Below are 21,382 nucleotides of genomic sequence, written 5' to 3'. Positions count from 1 at the left end.
AAATTGAGGCCCACGTCCAGCTCCTTGCTTAGTGTGGAGTCTGCTAACACTTCTCTCCCTCTGGCCGCTATGTGTGTGCACTCTCTTTTTCTCTAAAATAAATGCATCTTAAAAAAGGGGGGGAGGGGGGATTCTAAACCACTTCTCCAGGAATTAAAATCGGTCCTAATCTGTCTTTCCCTTTTGTGAGCAGGGCTGTAATCTCAAAGAGGTAAAGCCGTTTGTCTTCATTTTTACAACAAACTACTTAGTGTTCCAGGTTGCAGCTCTGGTCCCTGATTCCTCTTTTATTGTGGGCTCTCACCCCTGTAATGAATAACACTACAAAACTAGATTCAAATACACAAAATCCATGCTTGCCACATTCAGTTACAAAACCATTCCCTCCTTTTTGGCCGGGCTGAGTTCTCATGCACTTCAATTTGGGTTTGCCTTTCCTTGAGCATTTGCTACCGAGCGGGACCAGTAAAGAAGTGGCGCTTGCTTATGCTGGCATTCGCACACAGCTGCTGAACTTGCTAACCAACGTCGAACCGTTGACTCATCATCCCATAAATATCAGCAGTATGACTCTGAGTGCAGGAACAAGTTAACACCTTTTACTGCGGTGTGTATGGTTACGTACTCCAGGAACAAGGCTAATTAAAAAAAGAATTGCTTTGAGAAAAAGAGGTCTTTTGTGCTCTCAGGAAATCAAAACAATCTGCATTGCAGTGTGTCCTGTGTGGGAGGGAGATGAGACAATACTGCTAAAATACAGAGGGCAAGGCTGTTTCAGCAGCCATCAGGGTTCCCCCTGCCTCCTCCTTCAATAAACATTACATATACACTAGGTTTCTTTAACCCAGCTCGAAAGATATACCAAGGAAAAAATATATCTCACAGGACCTTTTTCAGAAACTGAAATATCACTGCAATGCAGAGACAGAGTGGAAGATCCCCAGCCCTGTTCTTTCCTCATCCTAAATGCCTATGTACCAAGGCCCAGACTCCAAGTTCACTCCTCCAGGATCCTTCTTCTCCTCTGCCCGACCTATTCTCCATCCCACAGTGGCCTTTAAATGACCAGATAGCAACAAAACCTCTTTGCCTCAGTTCTCCATGTTTCCCCTGACTTCTTTAAAACACACACACACACACACACACACACACACACACACACACTTATGGAGGTATAATTTACATATAAATACCTGACCAATTTTAGGTGCAATTCAAAGATTTTTGGTAAGTTGACCAAGCTGTGAAGCCATCACCATAATCCAGTTTTAGAGCATTTCCAACACCCATGGTCCTTCCTGACTCTTCACAGTCAAGCCTCAGAACTTGTTCTAGCCCCAGGCATTAACTCTAATCTGCTTACTGTCTCTGAGAGTTTGCCTTTTCTGGAAATTTCATAAACATGGAATTAGACACTCTGTGTTCTTTTGCATGTGGACCCTTTCACTTGGCAGAATGTTACCAAGGGTCATCCTTGTTGCAGTATGTATCAGTAAATTGTTCCTTTTTATTGCTGAATAGTATTCAACTGTTTGGAGATACCACATGTTATTTATTTGTTCCCTGGTCATATTAGCAACAAGGTAACACGAAATGAGTGGCTTAAAGAGAAAGAAAGGTATTCTCCTACAGTTCTGGAGGCTAGAAGTCATAAATGAGGGCCATGACAGGGCTCCACGGCCTCCTGACACTCTGGTAGAATCGTCCTTGCCTCTTGCTGGCTTCCGCTGGTGGCTGTCCATCTTTGGCGGTCCTTGCCGTGCAGCTCCGTCACTCCAGTCTCTATCCCTGTCATCATGTTCTGTGAGTCTTCTTATTGTATTTTTACGATGACATCAGTCATATTGAATTAAGGACCCGCCACCACCCATAATGAATTCATTTGAACTAATTATACCTATGAAGACCCTATTTTCAGAAAAGGCCATATTCTGAGGTGGGGGTTACATCTTCAACATAGCTTTTTTGGGAGACATGATTCAACCCATAATATCAGTTAATGGGCATTTATTTAGGTTGCCTCCATTTTTGGCTGTAACTAGTAATGCTTCTAAGAACATTGGCAGGCAAGTCTTTGTGTAGAAATGTCTTTCATTTCTCATTTTCCCTGTGATTTTTATGTGGATGACTTTTCCCTTGCTACATGTCTCAGCTCAAATGGTGTCCCTTCAGAGAAGTGTTTTCTTATCACACTATCTCAAACAAGTCCCTATGTTATTCTTTATCAACATCTTATTTCTTCCATGTTAATTACACAATTCATAATCATCTTGTTTATTCATGACTCCAGTATCTGTCATTTCATCCCGATTGTAAAATACATGAGATTAAGTAATGTGTCTGCCTTTTTCGCATGTACCTCTAGCTTCTATCATTGTTTCTTCACTTAATAGGTACTAAAAAACTACTTCCATATAACTAATGTCATTTTACACATAAAATTCTGGGCCACTCTCAAACAGCATTATTGTTTTCTATCATCTTTATAGCTATTTATAAATGTTATCTTTTTCTTTGTGCTTTCATTTCCTGGAGGAATGGAAATACTTCTGATTTTTTTCTGTAGCCCTCACAAATCCTAGCTCAGCACCAGGCATATGAAAAAAAAAAAAAAAGGTGATCAGTAGAAATTTGTGGAAGGGAGGGAAAAGATGGAAGAATATAGGCCTGATACTATGACACACAGTAGCCTTTAAGTAAAATGTACACTTGTTCTCAGGCATGGAAGTCTTTTCTAAAGTATCATCATCATGGTTCTCTATATCAGTTCAATCAATTATAGTAGGTTTTTTTCTAACATGAGCTCTAGGTTGTTTAGGTGGTTATATGGATGATTTCTGGGTTAATACACACTGATCTATATTTATAGCTTTAAAAATTAAAGTAACAGAGTTAGTAATAATACAGATTGATCTGGATTTATAGCAGTAGTTATAGGACATAAAGATATGGATCAGAGATGGGATGGCATGGTTTTCATGACGTTTAAAGAATTTTCATTATATATAAAGATTGTCCTAGCATTATAGTCATAAAAAATGAAGGAAGCAATTTGCTCCAACTATATTATCAACATTTTGGGGAGGGCACCTGCGAACTGTTCCATTTAATTTGGTTACATCTGGACCAAGCTATATTTTTATTTGACTATTTATTTCATTTTAACTATTTTGGTCTTTACTTTCTACATTTAATTCAAAAAGCTATTGCTGCTTTTATTTTTTATGAAACAAAAGTCCCTTTAAAACACGAGTACATTTTTCAAGTCATTCCTTTGACCACCTGTACACTTTTGAACTTAATTGGTCTACAGCTGCTCTGCTGATTTACAGAATGATTAGGCAGAAAGAGAAAGGCTACTGATGGAATTGCTCCAGACCCTTTTTCCATCTTCAAGGCCTAGTTGTGTCCACACAACCAAGGTAAGTAGAAATAAAGAGTGCATATCATATAGTCAGAATCAACCAGGATATATGATCTCAGTAATATTCCCTTTCTCTTGCATAATTTCATTCATTCATGATACAAATGGTCTACAGAGACAGCTTTTAGTTTCAATTTTAGAGACAGTTACACCTACAATTTTAAATGTAAAGAAAAATAGAAGTCTCATTTCATGAGAATGTTTGTCAATGTTTTCCATTCTGGAGTAAGAGACCCATGATAACAATAGTGAAAGGTCAGTACTTGAAATTCTACACATTAGAATCCTCAGGAGTCAAAGGCTTAGCTATGTTTTTTTTCCGATGGAGTAATTCAGTAAATATTCATGTAACACCAACCCTAAGACATGCACTGTGCCTAGCAATGGGAACACAGTGTGGATAACACACACGTGTTTGTTACCATTATGACCCCCATACGCGACTCTTTTTCAGGACTTTCATGGTGGCATATGTAGGTAATGATTATTTACCGAATAACCCAAAGAGCTGACTTTCTGAGGAAGACATAATTAGAAATTCCTAGGTTTTGTTTTGTTTTGTTTTTTCCTAAACCAGTGGTTCTCAAACTTAGAATCACCTGGAGGGCTTACGTTTCTGATTTAAGAAGTTGAGATAGAGCCTGAGAATGTGCATTTCTAGCAATTTCCCACTTGATGTTGAAGCTTCTGGTCCAGGGAGTACACTTTACGAATTTCTGTAGTAACCATGACATGTCAAGCCAAAGCAAAAAGTACAACACAGTAATACATATATGCATTGGGAGAGTAGGAGTAATGGAATTTTACTGGGGACGATGCCCGTCAAGATCCTGGATATGACCTTGTGGCAATGACTGCTCCCCTTTTGAAACCTAAAAAAATCATTAACGGGATGCCAATGTTTTTAAGAACATAGAATTTAACAAAATAACTGGCAAATTACAGAATATGAAAGAGAAATCAGTCGCACACTATGCTTGTTTAACTACAATTTGCAGAGTGCTGTGTTGGCAGAAAGAGGCCACTTTTCGGAGTTGAGTGCCGTGACATTTTGCCAACACCTGCCTTAGCTGGAATCTGTGCTTGCTAAATTAAACCACAGAAGGGACTTTTACCCACTTCCACAGAATGGGATTTTCTACTAAAAAAATTGCAAAAATCATCTTATGAAATGTTCCCACATTGACTTTCTTGTGGACTAAGTCATATGATGTGTAGTTCATTAAGTTAAAAATATTTGGAAATACCTCATTAGTCCTACAAATCCCTTTGGCTGAGTTTACACTTTGCTCTTTTAAAAAAGACTTATTTTACTCTCGTTTGAAGAAGACATTGTGAGGTCTATGGGACCATCCAAAGAATCCTTTCTACCACTATCCACCCTCCAAAAGGTGAATTCCCATTGAGTTTGAGGCCACAACCATCAAAACAATGACCCTTGCCCCCCAGTGCTGGAGAGGAGTAAGAAAGCTGAAGGTTGTATATCATCTCTTAAATGCAGGGTTTTAGGGTATCCTCAGAAATCTGTGGGATGTGAAAATAAACATGTTTTAACTTTAAATCTGAAATCTTTCCTTCCTTCTCAATAACTAAAGTGCAGAGATAATTGAGTTATTCCAGAATGCTATCTCCTATAAAGGCAGAGTGAATGTATCCATGCTTGACTATAATAGTCCTAGTTTACCTGACATGCTGAAGTAATTGGCTAATTATTGGTTAATTATGAGATCTTCTTCTTTTAGGTGAAAGAAAGCCAGCTTTCATCTTCCTTTGAGTAAGTACTTCTATGGTCAGTCTACTAAAAAGTTCTTCATATTGCCTTAATATATATTAATTAATTATATATTATATATAATTATATACTAATTAATTATACCATGAATATATAAATAATTATAATCATATATTACATATGCTATATAATAAATATAAATAATTATTATGGAAATATAATTAATATATAATTATATATTAATTAATTAATAATATACTCTCTCTCCCTCTAATTTGTACATGTTGGTCCTAGTTCAAGTCTGTAGAGCAACAACAAATCAAGTCTTTTGATGGATAGTCTTCACATATTTAAAGATACTATCATGTTGTCAGAAACTGGTAAAGTTTGACTGTAAAGTGACAGAGAACAAGGATTTTATTCAGGTTTTGTGAGCTATGCAGTCTCTGTTAACTCCGCCATTATAGCTGAAGAACATCCACAAACAATACGTAAACAAAAGGATAGGGCTAGTTTCCAATAAAATTTTATTTACAAAAACAGTGGTGGGCTATATGGCCCATGAGTCCTAGCTGGCTGACCCCTGCCTGGCTTAGAGGAAATGAGAAAAATAGCAAAGTTTGAGAGGGTTGATAAAAATCAACAACTATTAGAGCTAACAAGAGATTTCAGCAAGCTTGCCAAATGTAGACTCACACAAAAAAATAGCATTTCTGTACATCAGCAATAACTAACTAGAGAATGTGATTAAAAATAAGAAACCATTTGCAATAGCAACAAAAATTACAGAGAATTTAGTAATTAACTAAGAATACCCAACATTTCTATGGAGAAAATGTTGAACTTCTTTTTTTTTTAAACACAGAAACAGGCCACAGGCCATACTGGCCTGCAGGAGGGAGTCTAATGATTCCTCCTTTAAACAAATACTGGAAGGCCTGGGATTCTTTTCATTCCTCAACTCTTGATGGAAACTTGCGCTGATCCTCAACCAGGCCAGAGTTCCTCCCGTCCAAGGCACAATTATATGTATAATCTCACTGCATCTTTCACTGCTTCCTGTTGGCTCTTATTACAAAAGAAACTTAAATGAACCTGCTTTACTTCTTCACTCTCCCCCAACATGGCCCCACTCCTGCCTCAGGCTGCAGTTACGCTTCTCAGATGAGCTGTAATCTGTTATACACAGATGTCTGCATTCCTGGTGACAGGTATACAACGGGTACTCAATGAAAATTTGTAGGTTAAATGCATAATCAAATGAATGTCCCAAGTCTTCTCTATTTTAGGCTAGACACCTCTGCTTCCCTTATTCATTTCAAATCCCTCTGTCTGTACAAGTGTTTTCTGGAACTCAATTCAATGATTGTAATAAGAATGAAATTTCAGACCCTTCATTAATTTGGAATTCTCTAAGACTATAGGTTTCAGGGGCTGGGATCACATCTTTTTATTTCATAATATACCACACACAACCGGTACTTAACAGATGCTTCCTAACTGAGTAGCTAAATGACCATCCAAGACCTTTGGCCCCCATGGACCTGAAATGGAATGACTGTGCTAGAGGTCTAAAGCTGACTGCCAAGTTTCTAAGCTTGTCAAGCCTTCAAAATATCCAGAGCCATTAAGATGCTATTAAATCAGATTAGCAATGGCAGTTTAGCAAAATATCTCACATCCTCTAGTCATTTAGATATTCCCCTCATAAAACACCTTTTACACCCACAGATCCTCAACTGTGATGTTGTTAGAAAATTAAAAACAAGACATGATTGCTGTGACAAAGCCACACAAAAGTTGCAATTAGAAGTGAGAGTAAAATAAAGCAAAGTGTTTTGGTATAAACCCTAGATCTTAAGCAACATAAAACTGTGCCTAAGTGAAGAATATATTTCTACCCATTGCCAGGCAGAAGTGTCATCCTTGCTAATCTAAATGCTAGGTCATCAATAAAAGGTTGTAGATCAAGTTTACAATAAAAAAAAGATCTTCTTAATGAATGAGTTTGTGATCTGATCTCACGAGGTTAATTAAGTGGCCAACAAATCAAGCTGCTTTGTTTATGAAGACACACAGTGGTTGTTAATACTCACTTGAAGTTCTAATCCAGCTTGGGGCAGTATTAGAAAAGTTTACTATGAACAAGTGACATGTCATAATGGAGGATACACTATATTGCATCAACATTATAGAATATTCTACAATATTCTAGTTTTATCCTTTCCATTTTTTAGTCTTTGGTCTTAAATTTGGAACTTTAAGGGGGATATAGTCTTCTGAGCCACTAATGGTCATAGAGGCAAAGGCTCACAAGTGACCATTTTGATCAGAAGAGTGAATGCACCAGGTCTGGGGCTAGGATTGATTTTTAGCATTGGGAAGAAATCCGAGCCAATGACTGGCATCTGTGGATTAGCACCAGATATTACCTGGCCTGTGTGAATATTGGGATTGGAGTAAGGTAGCATAGAAGAGTTGTGACTAGAATCCTATAGGATAACTAGATTAAAGCTTAGATCTGACTTATTACAAATCACACATTTTAATAGCTAAGAAAACAGAGGACCAAAGAAACGGCATGATTTTTGTCATGTGAGTTAGTGGTAGATTTGAGACTGCAGCCCAGATTTCATGACTTCTTTTCTTCCTGACTTTTTAGTCCTGTCCTGCCTACACTGCATCCCAGGTGAGGCCATAGCAAAAAAAAGACAAAGTTGGTTGGCACCAATCAGGGACATTTTCAACCCTATGTCCAGCACATCTATTTCTGTCCTCCTTGCTCTGAAACTGCAGGAAGCTGAGGTTATCAGCTAGTCTCTTGTCCACTGCGTTAAAGCTGACTTCAGGTGAAAATGTTAAATGCCTCAGTACTTACCATGCTCAGCATTTTCATGGCTACATAAAATTAGGCTGAGAAAAATGAGGGAGAACTTAGAAAAATATCACCAATTATTTGGGTTATATATAAGAACATAAATTTTAAATAATTAAGTTTACATTTTAATTTCCAAAGATAATATATCGAGTATATATAAACATATGTACATTTATACAACATAACCCATATATATATTTATAAATGTGTATATAAGAGAAGGGGAGAAACAGGGAGAGATTTTGAAAGGCAAAGAGAGGATAAACCCCATTCCCCCATTACTTAGTATTTCTTCTATTTAGAGTTCTAATTGGGGATAATATTAAAAAATATTTAATACCCACTATACAAAGCTAGGAGCCATCAGACAGACAGTGACTATAAATTGCTTAAAATCTGTCTGGGTTCTAATAAGCAAAACGAAGAACTGCCAAACCAATCCCCAGCCAGCCTCAAGGAAAACAGAGAAAAAAGGCAAAGGTCATATAATAACTCCTGCTCAATTATATACCTGTGTATGTAATGGACATAAAACATCCTCATGGACATGACCTCATTTTCCCAAGATTGTAGTCATCTCTGCTAATTCGTCTCTTCTTTAGCCATTTTAAAGGAGGTCATGGATAGTGATTAAAGATAGAAGAAATAGCCATTACAAATATAATCTAAATCCACGATTTCTCTTGTACTTAATGCTCTGTGGGTAATCTATTACCTTTGTTTATAGAAATTTAGGGACAATTCTTTGAGATCTGTGTAGGAAGCTCATAACAGAGCAAGCTCATTAACATTAGTAACCAACAGTTAGCTAATATTGATCCAGAGACTACTTTAGTACCTACCATAAAAATAATTATGATATGCTTTTCTCAAATCTTTTTTCTCCGTGGTACCTAAGCAACAGGTACACTTTTCCACAAAAAATTTATATTATTTTTCCAAAGCAGATTTTAAAATATCTAGATAAACTCTGTTATAAAATTCTCTCACATTTGTGTAATAATTCAATTTCACACTTCCTTGAGGTAAATACTACATAGCAATATATAGTTACTTAGAAGAACTAATACAAAGAAATTTAAAAATCATAGCAGAAAAGAAGGCAAATCTGTTAATCTAGAGCCCCAAACAACATTTGTGAAACTCAGTTAAGTAGCATGGGGACGGATCATGGGAATTTGACCCTGATGCTTCCTCACCTTACTCCGCTGGTCTTTAATTCTCTTCTTTCCCAAAGAATAAAGATACAAAGTTGGGTGATTTCTAAGTTCCTTGTAGAGCCATCTGTAAATAACCCTTTTACCAAATGTCTTCCTAAAAACTCAAAAGATCTCTAATCATTGTAGAAAAAAAAAGACGACAAAGCAAAGAAAAAAAAAAAAGAATTGAACATTTTACCTCTGAAAGCTAAACCCTTCCAAGTTTAACACTGTTAGCATGTTGGAGAGTGGTATTTCCAGCTGTCTCTGTCATCATCTACATACACTTTACACAACAAGGATAATACTATCTATTCACTATGTAATCTGTTTTTTAAAATATAATTTGTTAAGTATATCTAGGTAAGGAGGTTACCGATGTTGCATTTTACTTTGTCACTCTTTTGTAATTTAACCCAGAAGATAAGCCTCTGAGCTAGCTTCCATCATTCTCACTTGATTGCTGGGAAAACTGGAACGAAATGAGGTTACAGTGATGTCCAAAGTCACACAGCTAATAAGTGGTACAACTGGATTCCACCCTGGGGACCTGGCTCCAGAGTCCTTCAGGCTTACGTCAAACCATCCTGCCCCTGATTTCAGTAACAGTCTGAGCCCCAGGAAAGGGTAAAGCATGTAAAGAGTGTGTGGGTGGGAACATAAAACACCAAAGTCTTGCCAAACCATGGTGAGCTAGGGGCAAAGGGTCTCTAGGGCCAGTGGGATAAACATGGGACAAATATCACATTTGATGTCTATCAGGACTCCAGTCAACGTTCACTGTTCACTCTTTATGACTCACTGTAACCTTTTGGGCTGGGAACAATGAATCACAGTCCAGAACTGCTTAGCTGGAACTTCAAGGGAATAACCTGAATATTGAGGACATCTAGTTCTTTAAACTACATCTGTGCTTTGCAGGAAAAATGACCAGCCATGATAATTAGTCCACTTCAGGCAATAGACTCTGTTGCCTTGCTTCTTCACATTTTGGAGACAGAAGGGGGATGTGAAATTCTGAAAGAGCTTCGATTAACAAAATGATTGTACAAATTCTATACAACTTTGTATTTATTAGTTTAATATATAGGCTCTAAATACAAGATCATGCAGAATGATTTTATGGATTTTATTCTCATAGAGTAGACATTCACAAGAATGTCATCTTTATTTTGCAATCCCTTCTTGATTTATATTTCCCCTTTTCTCTTACCTCCAGAGAAGAGCTAATTAAATAACCTATTTTGTCCTTAGTAATATAGCTCAAGTATCCATTTTATATACTCCAGCCTAAATGGGAAAGACATATTATGAACTTTTACCATGCACTCTCATGGAAATTAAGAATAAATGGGCATTAATTGCTGAAGAATGAGATCCTTATTCTGTTAATTTTGTGATAAAATATTCCAGTAAAAAACATTTGTCATCTCGATGATGATATACTAGACAAGTTAAGATAAATCTAAAAGCTAAGCAAAAGGCAAAGTTGCTGGCAACATGAGGTGTCCGTGATGATTCTGGAGTTCTTGTGTTCCTGAATTTTTGTTCCTTCTAGCAACTCTGGGCAATGTGTCTCCTGGTCTGTGTCTTAGCACTTCATCAATATTTCATTACATTTGTGACTTGACACACCTGAATGGATAATAACACCACTGAACAGACATTTTGGCATAAGTGCATTATAAGCAGAGGACACAGGGATTTATTTTTAAGTAATTCTGTACACAATGCCAGTGAAGCACACCTTTTGAAAAAGGTTCTTCATCCTTTGGTCTGTGAAGACATAACATCAATAGCTTTTGGACAAAAATGGTCCTTTGCCTACTATTCTCTTAAACTGACAAAATTTTCAGTTTTATTTAATATAATTCAGTTACTCCAATATATTCATTTAACACATGTCATCTGGCAAGCATGGTGCTTCTCCCTGGAACAAAGGTAGATGGACCTATGCTTGATCACATGTAACTGTGGGCAAGGTTGGGGAAGAAGGCAAGCTGATAAGCCTGTGAATATATCAGATGAGTATTAGGATAGAGAGATGGGACAAGAAGCATAAAACAAAATAATTCTTTTTGTTGCCAAGAGAGAAGTCATGCTTTTGGCATTACCAATAATGACTAAAATAATACTTCAGATTTTCCCTTATAAACCTGTTCAGTGAAACCATTTCAGTAAATGGCATTCCCATAAACCCAGTTGTGACATCAGAAACCCATGTGTCATCCCTGACATTCTCTTCTAACACCTCCCACATCCAGTGCCTCAGCAAGTCCTGGAAGTTTTACCTATATCCACCCACTTCTCTATTATCTGCTACTACTCCCTAGTTCAAGCTGCCATCATGCCCCAACTGAATTTCTGCAATAGTCTTTTAGTTGGATATCTAGTGTCCCCTCTCACTTGTTAGAAGTCTGTTTCTACACAGGAACTAAACAAACTTTTAAAAAACACATATCACTCTCTTGAATAAAATCCTCTTATGGTTTTTCATTGCACTTGAAATTAAATCTGGTCTACATGATCTGGCTGCTGATTCCTTTCCAACCTCAACTCAAAACACCCTTCACTCTGCTCACTGTGCTCCAACCATGCCCACAATCTCTTTTGCTACTGAACATGACAAGTGCCCCCCCCCGCCCCCCACCCCGGACCCCAGGCCTCAGGGCCTTTGCATGTGATGCTAATTCAGCCTGCACTGCTCCTCCCTCTGATCATCACAGGGCTGACTTCTTATCATTCAGGTCTCAGCTCGCAGGTCACCTCCTCAGAAAGACTTTCCATGACAATCCTGACTAAAGTAGACATTCACGCCACAGAGCCTCTATTTTATCATACTGGTTTATTTATTACTACCTAGAATAACTAGGCTTTTGTTTTTGTTTATGTTTGTTTTTACCTGTGTCCTCCTAGAGAATATAAGTGCAATGAGATAAGTACCTATTATTCTTGTTCCCTGGTACCAGGGTAGTATCTGTTACACAGTAAGTATTAAATAAATACATGTGAAATGCAGGAAGGAATAAATAAAGGAATGACTGAAATCTACATTATTTGCTAAAAAATTACATAGCATGGTGTATGTGCTCAGACCCTCTTTGCAGAGCTGGTTTGTCTGCAAATGCCCTGTTCTGGGAGGTTCAGATTTACAGCCCCACTTGGGTACTAAGTCTTTTCAGTACAGAAGGGAAGAGGAACACATTTGGAGAGAAATCTGAGTTCCAGGCTTGAATTTGCCATTTTGCCAAGTTTTTCTTTATAAATTCAGGTAAGAGGTGGCAGAGTGTAACAAAATTAAACAGTAAGTGAGGAGTTAAGATATTAGGCTCTGGAATTAATAGGACATGGGAGCCAAGTGTGAATCTTGAAGCCATTAGTTTTTAGCTAGCTGTGGGGCTTTGGGATTTGCTGTTTAACATGTCTGAGCCCCTGTTCATTCATCTATAAAAAAAATAAATAAAAGAGGAAATTCCTTATATAGTTGCTTGAAGTTTGAATGAAATAATCCTGGTGAAATCCTGAGCACCCAGCAAACAGCAAGCTCCCAGGAAAATGCTTGTTGTTAATGTTCTTGTCTGACAGTCTCTTCATCTGTGTAATGAGTCTAGTGATTCCTGTTCATAATGGAAGGTTCCAATGTGTACTCAATGGGAAAGGAATTTAAAAAGAGTAGAAACTTAAACATGTAAACCATGACTGTTTAAATCATTATGCTAGCCATTTTTTTAAAGACTTGAGTATGCCTTTGTTTTCTTTTACTCAATAAGTATTTATTAAGAAGCATCTATGTTCTCGTTACTGCATGAAGTGCTGGAGATATACTAGTGATCAGGGCACTGTGTGTGCTTCTAAACAGCAGGTTTGTAGTGAGGGAGACAGGTATCACACTGGTAATTATGATACAGAATGAAGAGTTCTTAGGAACTTTGACATTATAGATATTGCTGGACTTTATTGAGAAGACACCTGATGCAGCATAGTGGAGATGGGGTCAGGCAGAGAAGACTTCCTGGAGAAAGTGATATACTTGAAGAAAAGGAAAGGGCCAGTACAAGTCAGTCAAATGAAAGGCTGAGATTCAGAGAAGGAAAAGCATTTCAAGAAGAGGGAACAGAATACATACAAATACTCAGAGTGGGGGAAAGGCATAACGGTACTAGAGTTTTGATATACAATTCAGTACGACTGTCTTTGAAAAGCACATTGTTATGTCATCTATCTAGATAATTAAGGTGAAATTCATATATTTTCTTGAAATCTTTTTACATGATTGCTGGAAATTAAAACTTATTTCTCAAATAGGCATTGGTATTCCTGTATTTCACAGTGGTGTGAACTATGTCATTAGTATCATTAATCCAGAAGTTATTTGGATAATTTAAAACTTCTTTCCAGACACTGAATACTAAATTACATAGAATTAATTAATGAGCTAGTTGTTCAACCTTCTACTTCATTCCGCCTGTGTTCATATATTAAGTGAAAAAGAACAAGAAATAGATTCCTTTGTTATTTATACTTACCTAAATCCACATTCCATCCATGTTGAAATTAGCAATTAAACTACTAATTAGTTTTCCAAAATGGATTCATGGGTTTTTTCTTACACAAATGGAGAAAATATAGGTACCAAATGTAAAAAGCATTAAACTTTTCTTAAATTTAATTCAGACAATCAGGGTTTGTGTGCCAATAATGTGACAATTTTCCATATGCAACACGGGACCACAAAAAAAAAAAAAAAAAAAAAAAACCCAGAACGAAATCCCTTAGGAAACTCACCATCATTTCTCAGTATTAGTGGTGTCGGTGGCCCCAGGACCTTGTGGTTTGTCACTGTATTTGTAACCACGCAGGTATAATTCCCAACATCGGACTTTTCTACTTTGGCAATATATAGATTCCCAGTCTCCTGAGAAACAAAGCGGCGATTATCCTGATAGGAAGGGTATTCATTGAAGATCCAAGCATAGCTCAGCTCTGAAAGCAAAGGAATCATCATTACAAATATGTCTTCTGGCATTGGAATGCTACTGTATTCATGAAAGAAATGGTCAAGTTAGAAATTCATACTGTTGCCCAATGATCCTTTTTCAGCCTGCTATTACATATAAATAGAAAGTAATCATAATCCCTTAAGCATTTTACCAGTACTCGTAGTGTCAGTCAATAAGATTTTTATTTTGAGAGAACTAAAAGGTATACTGATAGTTGATTAAAAGAAGTCCAACCTCTTTAAGCCAAGGGAATAAGCATTTATAGTTTATTAAGCATGTGCCAAGCACTATGCAATACTTACTGAGCTAATGCTCAAATTACAGACCTAGAGAGCCTATAATTTTGATATCATAAGGCTGGAAGTCACCCTGAAAACTATTTGAATCACTTCTCTCATTTTATAGATAATAATCATTATAGTGCATCATAGTGCCACATACCTACATAACATTTTGTGGTTTTCAATGCATTTTACAGTTTTCTATTAACTGAGAAACTGTGCAACAAAGTAACTAATCCAAACTCTTCACCCTACTTAGGGACAGAATAATTCCTAACTCTCAATTTATTCTTCTCCCAAAGTCTCTTGCTATCAAAGCTAATTCTTACTCTTTCCTTACTTGTGAGGTTGAACTATTTTTCCATTATTTGAGTGAGACGGTGGTTTAATATTGTAGCAAATACTTGGTAAACACACTGACTGACTGGTTGGCTGGTCCCAAACGTAAATGTGTATTTAAAAATATTGGCTGAATAATGTATCACAGTCTAAGAACAACTTTTTTGCAAATACTTACTCATCCCAGAGTGCCAGTGGGACAAGTGTGAGAGGCAGCCACACCTGAAAACATATGCTTCAAAGTTCTAATTTTTCTGAAGAATTAGGTAAATGCTTTGTGAATGAACATGTGATGCCATGCCTTAAATTACAGGGACGAATCCTAAATGACAGTGAGCTTAAATGATTTGCTACAGTGAACTACTGTGCTCCAAGGAAATCAAACTTCTTCAGCTCCAGGCTTTCCATGATCCCTCTCTTTAAGGAGTGATCTCCAGATTTGTTCAAAGCTGGGGAAGTGATATAGTAGCCACCAGCACTGATTAGTTAACATGCCCCATATTATCTTCAAAAGTTACTCTGGTGGGGAGGGAGGAGCAACTAGATAGAAAAGAAGACGCTGGTTTCAGAACTAGTTAGCTGAATTCTTATACATCTCTCTTTAATAGAATCCTGGGCTAAAGTTCAAATGTAGGCAATGTCCTCGGAAAATGGCGGAAGGACGTCAGCTTTTTATAGAGAACAGTAATTGTTGGAAAAGGCACTTCTGTTGTTTAATACTTAGATGAGTCCTAAGTGTAATTGTCCTCAATAACCAAATGTGCAACAGGAAACATATTCTGCCTTAATAATCCACTGTTTACATACAAAGGAGGGGTCATGCAGATTGCTTTCCCTTTATCACTGGATTATAAAATTTCCGCATGTGTTATTTTAGAGAGATATAATTATGTTTATATGAGAATAGTTAATCATTTTATTTACACATGTGCCTGTAATTATAAGTAACCCCATGCTGATGTCAAGAGGATACTCAGTATAAATAAGCAAGTGCTTCCCAGCAAGCAACTAAAGTCTCGGGGAGGAAAACCCCTACAACAGGTCGTGGGTAAGTTCAATTGGTCTGGTAGTTTTTCCATACAAAACCAGGGGATTTTAACAAACAACAGAGCAAATAGCAAAGTAGAGTATACTATTTACTCAATATGGTGTGTGAGTTTTGGGCAAACTAAGTAATCTCTGAGCATCTCAGTTTTCTCATATGAACAATGAGGAGAACATTGTCTATCCCCTAAATAGCTATAGGAGAGTTTTAAGTATAAATTAGCATCTCCAAAATCACAAGGTAGAAGTTAGAAAGTAATTTACCAGCACAATATTAATCAACCCACACCTCTCCAAAGAGAGTTGTAATCAAATACATGAAACTGTATTTTCTTTTTCTAAAGACATTTTTCAAGACTGTTGCCAGTGGCCAGTGATAGCAACCTCTTTGAATCCTGTAGGACAAGGCAAAAAGTTGTATGAACCACCGGATATCAGCAGGGGGAAAAGAAAGGTCATCTACTTTGTTATTTTTTTAATTGGAGTTAAAAAAAAAAAAAAAGACCAAATTTCAAACCTGTATTACATAAGTAAAGCCATTTAAACATTCTCACTTTCAACTTTTAACCCACCAACTGGGGATAATAATAAATGTGATGCAGGTATGCAGTGAGGATTCTTTTTTAAATTTAATTTAATTTAATTTAGAGTCAATTAATTAACATATAGTATACTATTAGTTTCAGAGGTCGAGTTCAGTGATTGATCAGTTGCATGTAACACCCAGTGCTCATTACATCACATGTCCTCCTTAATACCCATCACCCAGTTACCCCATCCCCCGCCTCCCTCCCCTCCAGCAACCCTCAGTTTGTTTCCTAGAGTTAAGAGTCTCCATAGTGGGGCGCCTGGATGGCTCAGTGGGTTAAAGCCTCTGCCTTCGACTTGGGTCACGATCCCAGGGTCCTGCAATCTAGCCCTGATTCGAGCCCTGCATCGGGCTCTCTGCTCAGCAGGGAGCCTGCCTCCCCCTCTCTCTGTGCCTGCCTCTCTGCCTACTTGTGATCACTGTCTATCAAATAAATAAATAAAATCTTTAAAAAATAAAAAAGAGTCTCCGTAGTGAGGATGTTTTTATGTGAAAGCACTCTGAGTCCTAAGCACATCTGAATCATTTTAAGTTAATCATTTTAAAAGTAAAAGTAAAAAACATACCCAATTAACATGCTGTTTGGCTATTTAAAAATAAGTTAATTATTTTGGTTTCACTGCTTTTGTGACATAAGTGACTTAGTGCTTTAGCAGAAGATGCAAACAACCTGAAGCATATACTGCAGTGTTTATTAAACTGTGGTCCTTAGAATATTAATTTTTTTGTTAACAGAAGTAGTCTCCCTCCCACCTATCTCAAATTTAAAAGGGTTATATAATCAAATGACTTTGAGAAGCCCTAAATTACCCAAAGTTTGACAGATTCTTAAACTTATTCTTTCAGAATAAATCCTTGCAAGAGATTTTTAACATCCCAAGATTCCTCAAATTCTTCAGAGCATATTTAAGCACACAGGACTTACTTGATCATAAAACATCCCCCCTCCCCACAATCCCCTCTACATACATACTGTTTTTCTAAAACATCTATTAATAGGTCACAAGACATAGGTTGGGGAACCCTGGACAAATGGGAGTGATTTCCATTTTAGAAACATTAAGTATAATATGAAGATTATCAACTCTATTGCTTCAGCGTGGGATGGATCGTTAAGTGACTCTAAACAACAGAAAGCAACAAAATGCTGAATTAAAATTGTAATAAGCTTTCCAAAATGTAATAATAACACGATAACGATTTTCCATGGTGTAGAAAAGAAACAAACCACAGTTGCCAAAAGCGGTCTCAAATGGATTATGTTAAAGATCCTAACTAATATCAGTTGAACAGGTGACCTTTGTAAATACCATTGAGTCCTAAGGTGCAAAGGTCGTTCAAAAGTCTTGATTGCTACACTGGTGAGATCATATTGACCTAAATGCCGAGTCCCCTGAAAGGGGGACATCTCTATAAAAGATACCAATTTATTTTTCTTTATAGCAAATGTCACTACCTGTAAATACTGTGTTTTTATTTGTCCAGGACAATGAGGAAGGAGCATGAGAAAGATAATGTAATGATAATAGAGACATCAATGCAGGTAAGATGGGTTAGTGAAGCTAAAAAATTATCCAATAGATCACTTGTCCTTTATTTTAAAGATATGAAAAAACTGAAGCCTAGAAAGGATAAGGTTGGAGAGTCAAAAAAGTGGCAAAGTAGACTACAGATGGTCCTGACTTTTGATGTTTTGACTTTATGATGGTATGAAAGTATGTATTCAGGAGAAATTATACTTCAAAATGTGAATTTGGATCTCTTCCTGGGCTGGCGAGAGACTGTCCTACACACTCTTGTGATGCTGGGCGGGGGCTGCAGCCGCAGCTCCCAGTCGCCATGCCATCAGGAGGGTCCACAATTGATATGCTTACAACCATTCTGTACCCATACACACATTCTGTTTTTTGCTTCAAGTATAGTATTTAATAAATTACATGAGCTCTTGAACACTTTATGATAAAATAGGCTTTGTGTCAGAGGACTTTGCCCTAATGTAGGCTAATGTAAGTATTCTGAGAACCTTTAAGGTAGACTAGGCTAAGTGATGATGGCCGGTCGGTTAGGTGTATGAAATACATTGTCTACTTATGATGGATTAATTGGGATGTGACCCCATTTGAAGCAGAGGAAGATCTCTACGTAATAGTCCTTTTAGCTATACTTCCATTCCAGTGCTCCAGCCAGGAAGCAAATAAGAGCTCTTAAAATTTGAAAGAAAGGAGCCAGTACTATTGTATCACTCAACAGATACTCTAGCTTTCCCCTAAGAATCAAAGTCTATTTTTATCAGAGCCAAAGATTAATCCATTGGGTTACATGAAATGCTATCAACATCCTGAAAAATAGAGCCAAGTAAATAAAACAAAATAAATTCTCATGCGCTGCCATGAGCAAAAATGTATCCCACTCAGTTTGATTTCCTTAGGGACTTCCATGCAATATTTATACTTACTCAAACTTGACAGATTTCTTTTGATAAGTTTTCACACACTAATTGCTCTGGAAGTGACAAACAGTTCCTGTCCCATTGGCAATTTGTAACAACTCAGTAAACAGATACTTGGAATACAATATTTAATAGATTATGAAGCTTCTGATGCTCAATTGAAAAATACTGAAACTAGTTATGTGATACTTAAGAAGGACCTAGTGATGGTTTTCTGACTTGTAACATCCAAATCTACAGGAAATTAACTATAAAACTTCACCCTAACTTGGTTCTTTTTTCCATTTCTTTGGCCAAGGGCAAAGAACGCCAGGTTATTCGTTTTCAAATAAGACATCAATCAAACAGTTTTCACATTTAAGCATTCATTGAGCAAATTCACCCTGTGATCAGAGTCCTTTGGATGGATGCTCTTAACGTGTTCCTGTTGCTAATTTCTTTCTAGAGTTATGTTATGCTTCATGACATTCTGAGTCCTGTCCCAGGGGTAGACAAATGTCAGTTTTCAAAGATGCCTTTCTTAATCCTCAAAGTTTCAAATGTGAAAGGAACCTTAGGATGACCCCGTCAATTTTACAGAGTCGGAAAATTAAATCTGGAGAAACTACATGCGTGGATCACAACCACACATTTGGTAAGTGGGTAGTCACAGTATTGGAAGAGCTGATTCTGTTAGGAACCCATATGTTCCCCTCTGAATTTATTTTGGAGCTAGAAAAGATCAGTTTTCCTTATCTGTAAATTTCCTCATCTGTAGGTGAGGGAGTACAACTAGGTGATCTCTATCTTTCAGCATTAAAATCCCACAATTCTCTATGTGTAACATCAAATCCAACATCCTAATTTGACAAATGACAAAGGGGGATCCAAATATACTGAGTAACTTGCTAACAATACATAGGTGTTTATTGACAAAATCAGAACTAGAACTTTTTCTTTAAATTAAAAAAAATTTTTAAAGTAATCTCTACCTCCCAGTGTGGGGCTCAAACTCACAACCTTGAGACCAAGAATCACATGTTCCACTAACTGAGCCAGACTGGTACCCTCAGAACTAGAACTTTACACACATGCGCATGTGTGCACGTACGCACATACACACACACAAACATGCATATACAAATACTACACTATGGTTATTTGAATTCAGCTCTGTTGTGTTATGTAGAAGAAAGATAGTAAAATTAACAGTCAAGATATCTGGATTCCAGTCTTTTGACTATAACCATTTTTACTTTGGTAAATTATTTAAATGGCACAAGAGTCTCCTTATTTTTAGACAGTTTTACCAACATCTAGTCTACTTTTTATACAGTGTTTGGAACTAGAGTTTAAACTGAGATAGGGTTCGAAGCAGGTAAATGTGAAAAATGTATCTTAAGTGATTCTACGGATAAACTGGGTTAGACGAGTACATTCACTAGTTTAATTCTTGGCCAAAGATTTACTAAACACCAACCTTGCACAAAAGCATGGAGCTCAGCTCAGCAATGGGAGTAAACACAGGGATTAGATCCTGTTGGTAGTTTGCCTCGGCAAAGGGAAAAAAGGCATAACTCAGTTCAGAGATCCCTGATTTGTTGTCAAAATATCTGGACTGAGTCTTGGCTTTAGCTTATCGGCTAGAAAGTAATTTCCATTCCTTAGTTTTCTCATCTGAAAAGTAGAAATAATAAAAAGAATACTTGCCCTTCCCAGTCACACTGAACATCAAACATATTGATGTCAACTTTTGTGACTATGTTTTTGTTTTTGCTTATAAATGGATTGATGAGTATTTGGTCTTTCTATTAACTCAGGGAAAGGGAGATGTTATAAATTGTGAGAAACCTAATTAGTTTTAGAGAAACTAAGAATGGTACCAGAAACCTTGAGCACTAAACAGGCACTAGTGATTCTGCATCATTAAACAGGTGGCAGGAGAGCCTTGGAGAAGAGGGTATTGTCATTTAAAAGATTTGTGTTATTCCAAGAGGAAGTGGCCAAAAGACTGACTTCTAAGTGATGATGCATCTGGATAAGACCTCTAATTATATTAAGACCCTAAATGATCCATATACAGTCATATTTGAACTGTCATATAGTCAACAGCATTTTGTGAAACAGAAGGAGAGAGGAGGTATCTGGAAAAAGCTGAAATCTGAAGGGCTGGAATAGGACAGACACTGTACCTCGATTAAGTACAACACACACCAGTGGGCACTGAATACCTCCAATGATGACCATGGCCCTTTACAATATAGGTTGCGTTGTAGCTCAGAGAACTTGGTTTAGACAATCTGCAGCAATAAGCAGGACTTGTCAGCATTCAGAAATTGTTTCTCATGAGAAAGTGGTGCTGGGTGGAGTGGGGACAGCATGCATCTGTCCAATTGGACCACCAATAGCTACTCCTGTACCCACAGATGACACCGATAATTGACTCTGCCCTACCTCGATTCATGATC

At 37.2% G+C, this 21,382-nt stretch overlaps 1 protein-coding gene across 10 annotated transcripts in view; it reads right to left on the bottom strand.

Annotated features, from left to right (window-relative positions):
- Positions 1 to 21,382, bottom strand: part of CNTN4 (contactin 4) — a 935,293-nt gene that overhangs the window by 173,329 nt on the left and 740,582 nt on the right. For all 10 annotated transcript variants that reach the window (XM_032325555.1, XM_032325501.1, XM_032325492.1 and 7 more), the window contains one exon: positions 14,019 to 14,216. In XM_032325555.1, coding sequence (XP_032181446.1) covers positions 14,019 to 14,216 — 198 coding nt within the window. The remainder of the gene's footprint in view (positions 1 to 14,018; positions 14,217 to 21,382) is intronic.

Source organism: Mustela erminea, chromosome 1 (genome assembly GCF_009829155.1).
Source record: "Mustela erminea isolate mMusErm1 chromosome 1, mMusErm1.Pri, whole genome shotgun sequence".
NCBI lineage: Eukaryota > Metazoa > Chordata > Mammalia > Carnivora > Mustelidae > Mustela > Mustela erminea.
The sequence above is the reverse complement of the archived record's forward strand: the minus strand, read 5'-3'. Positions and strand labels throughout refer to the sequence as shown.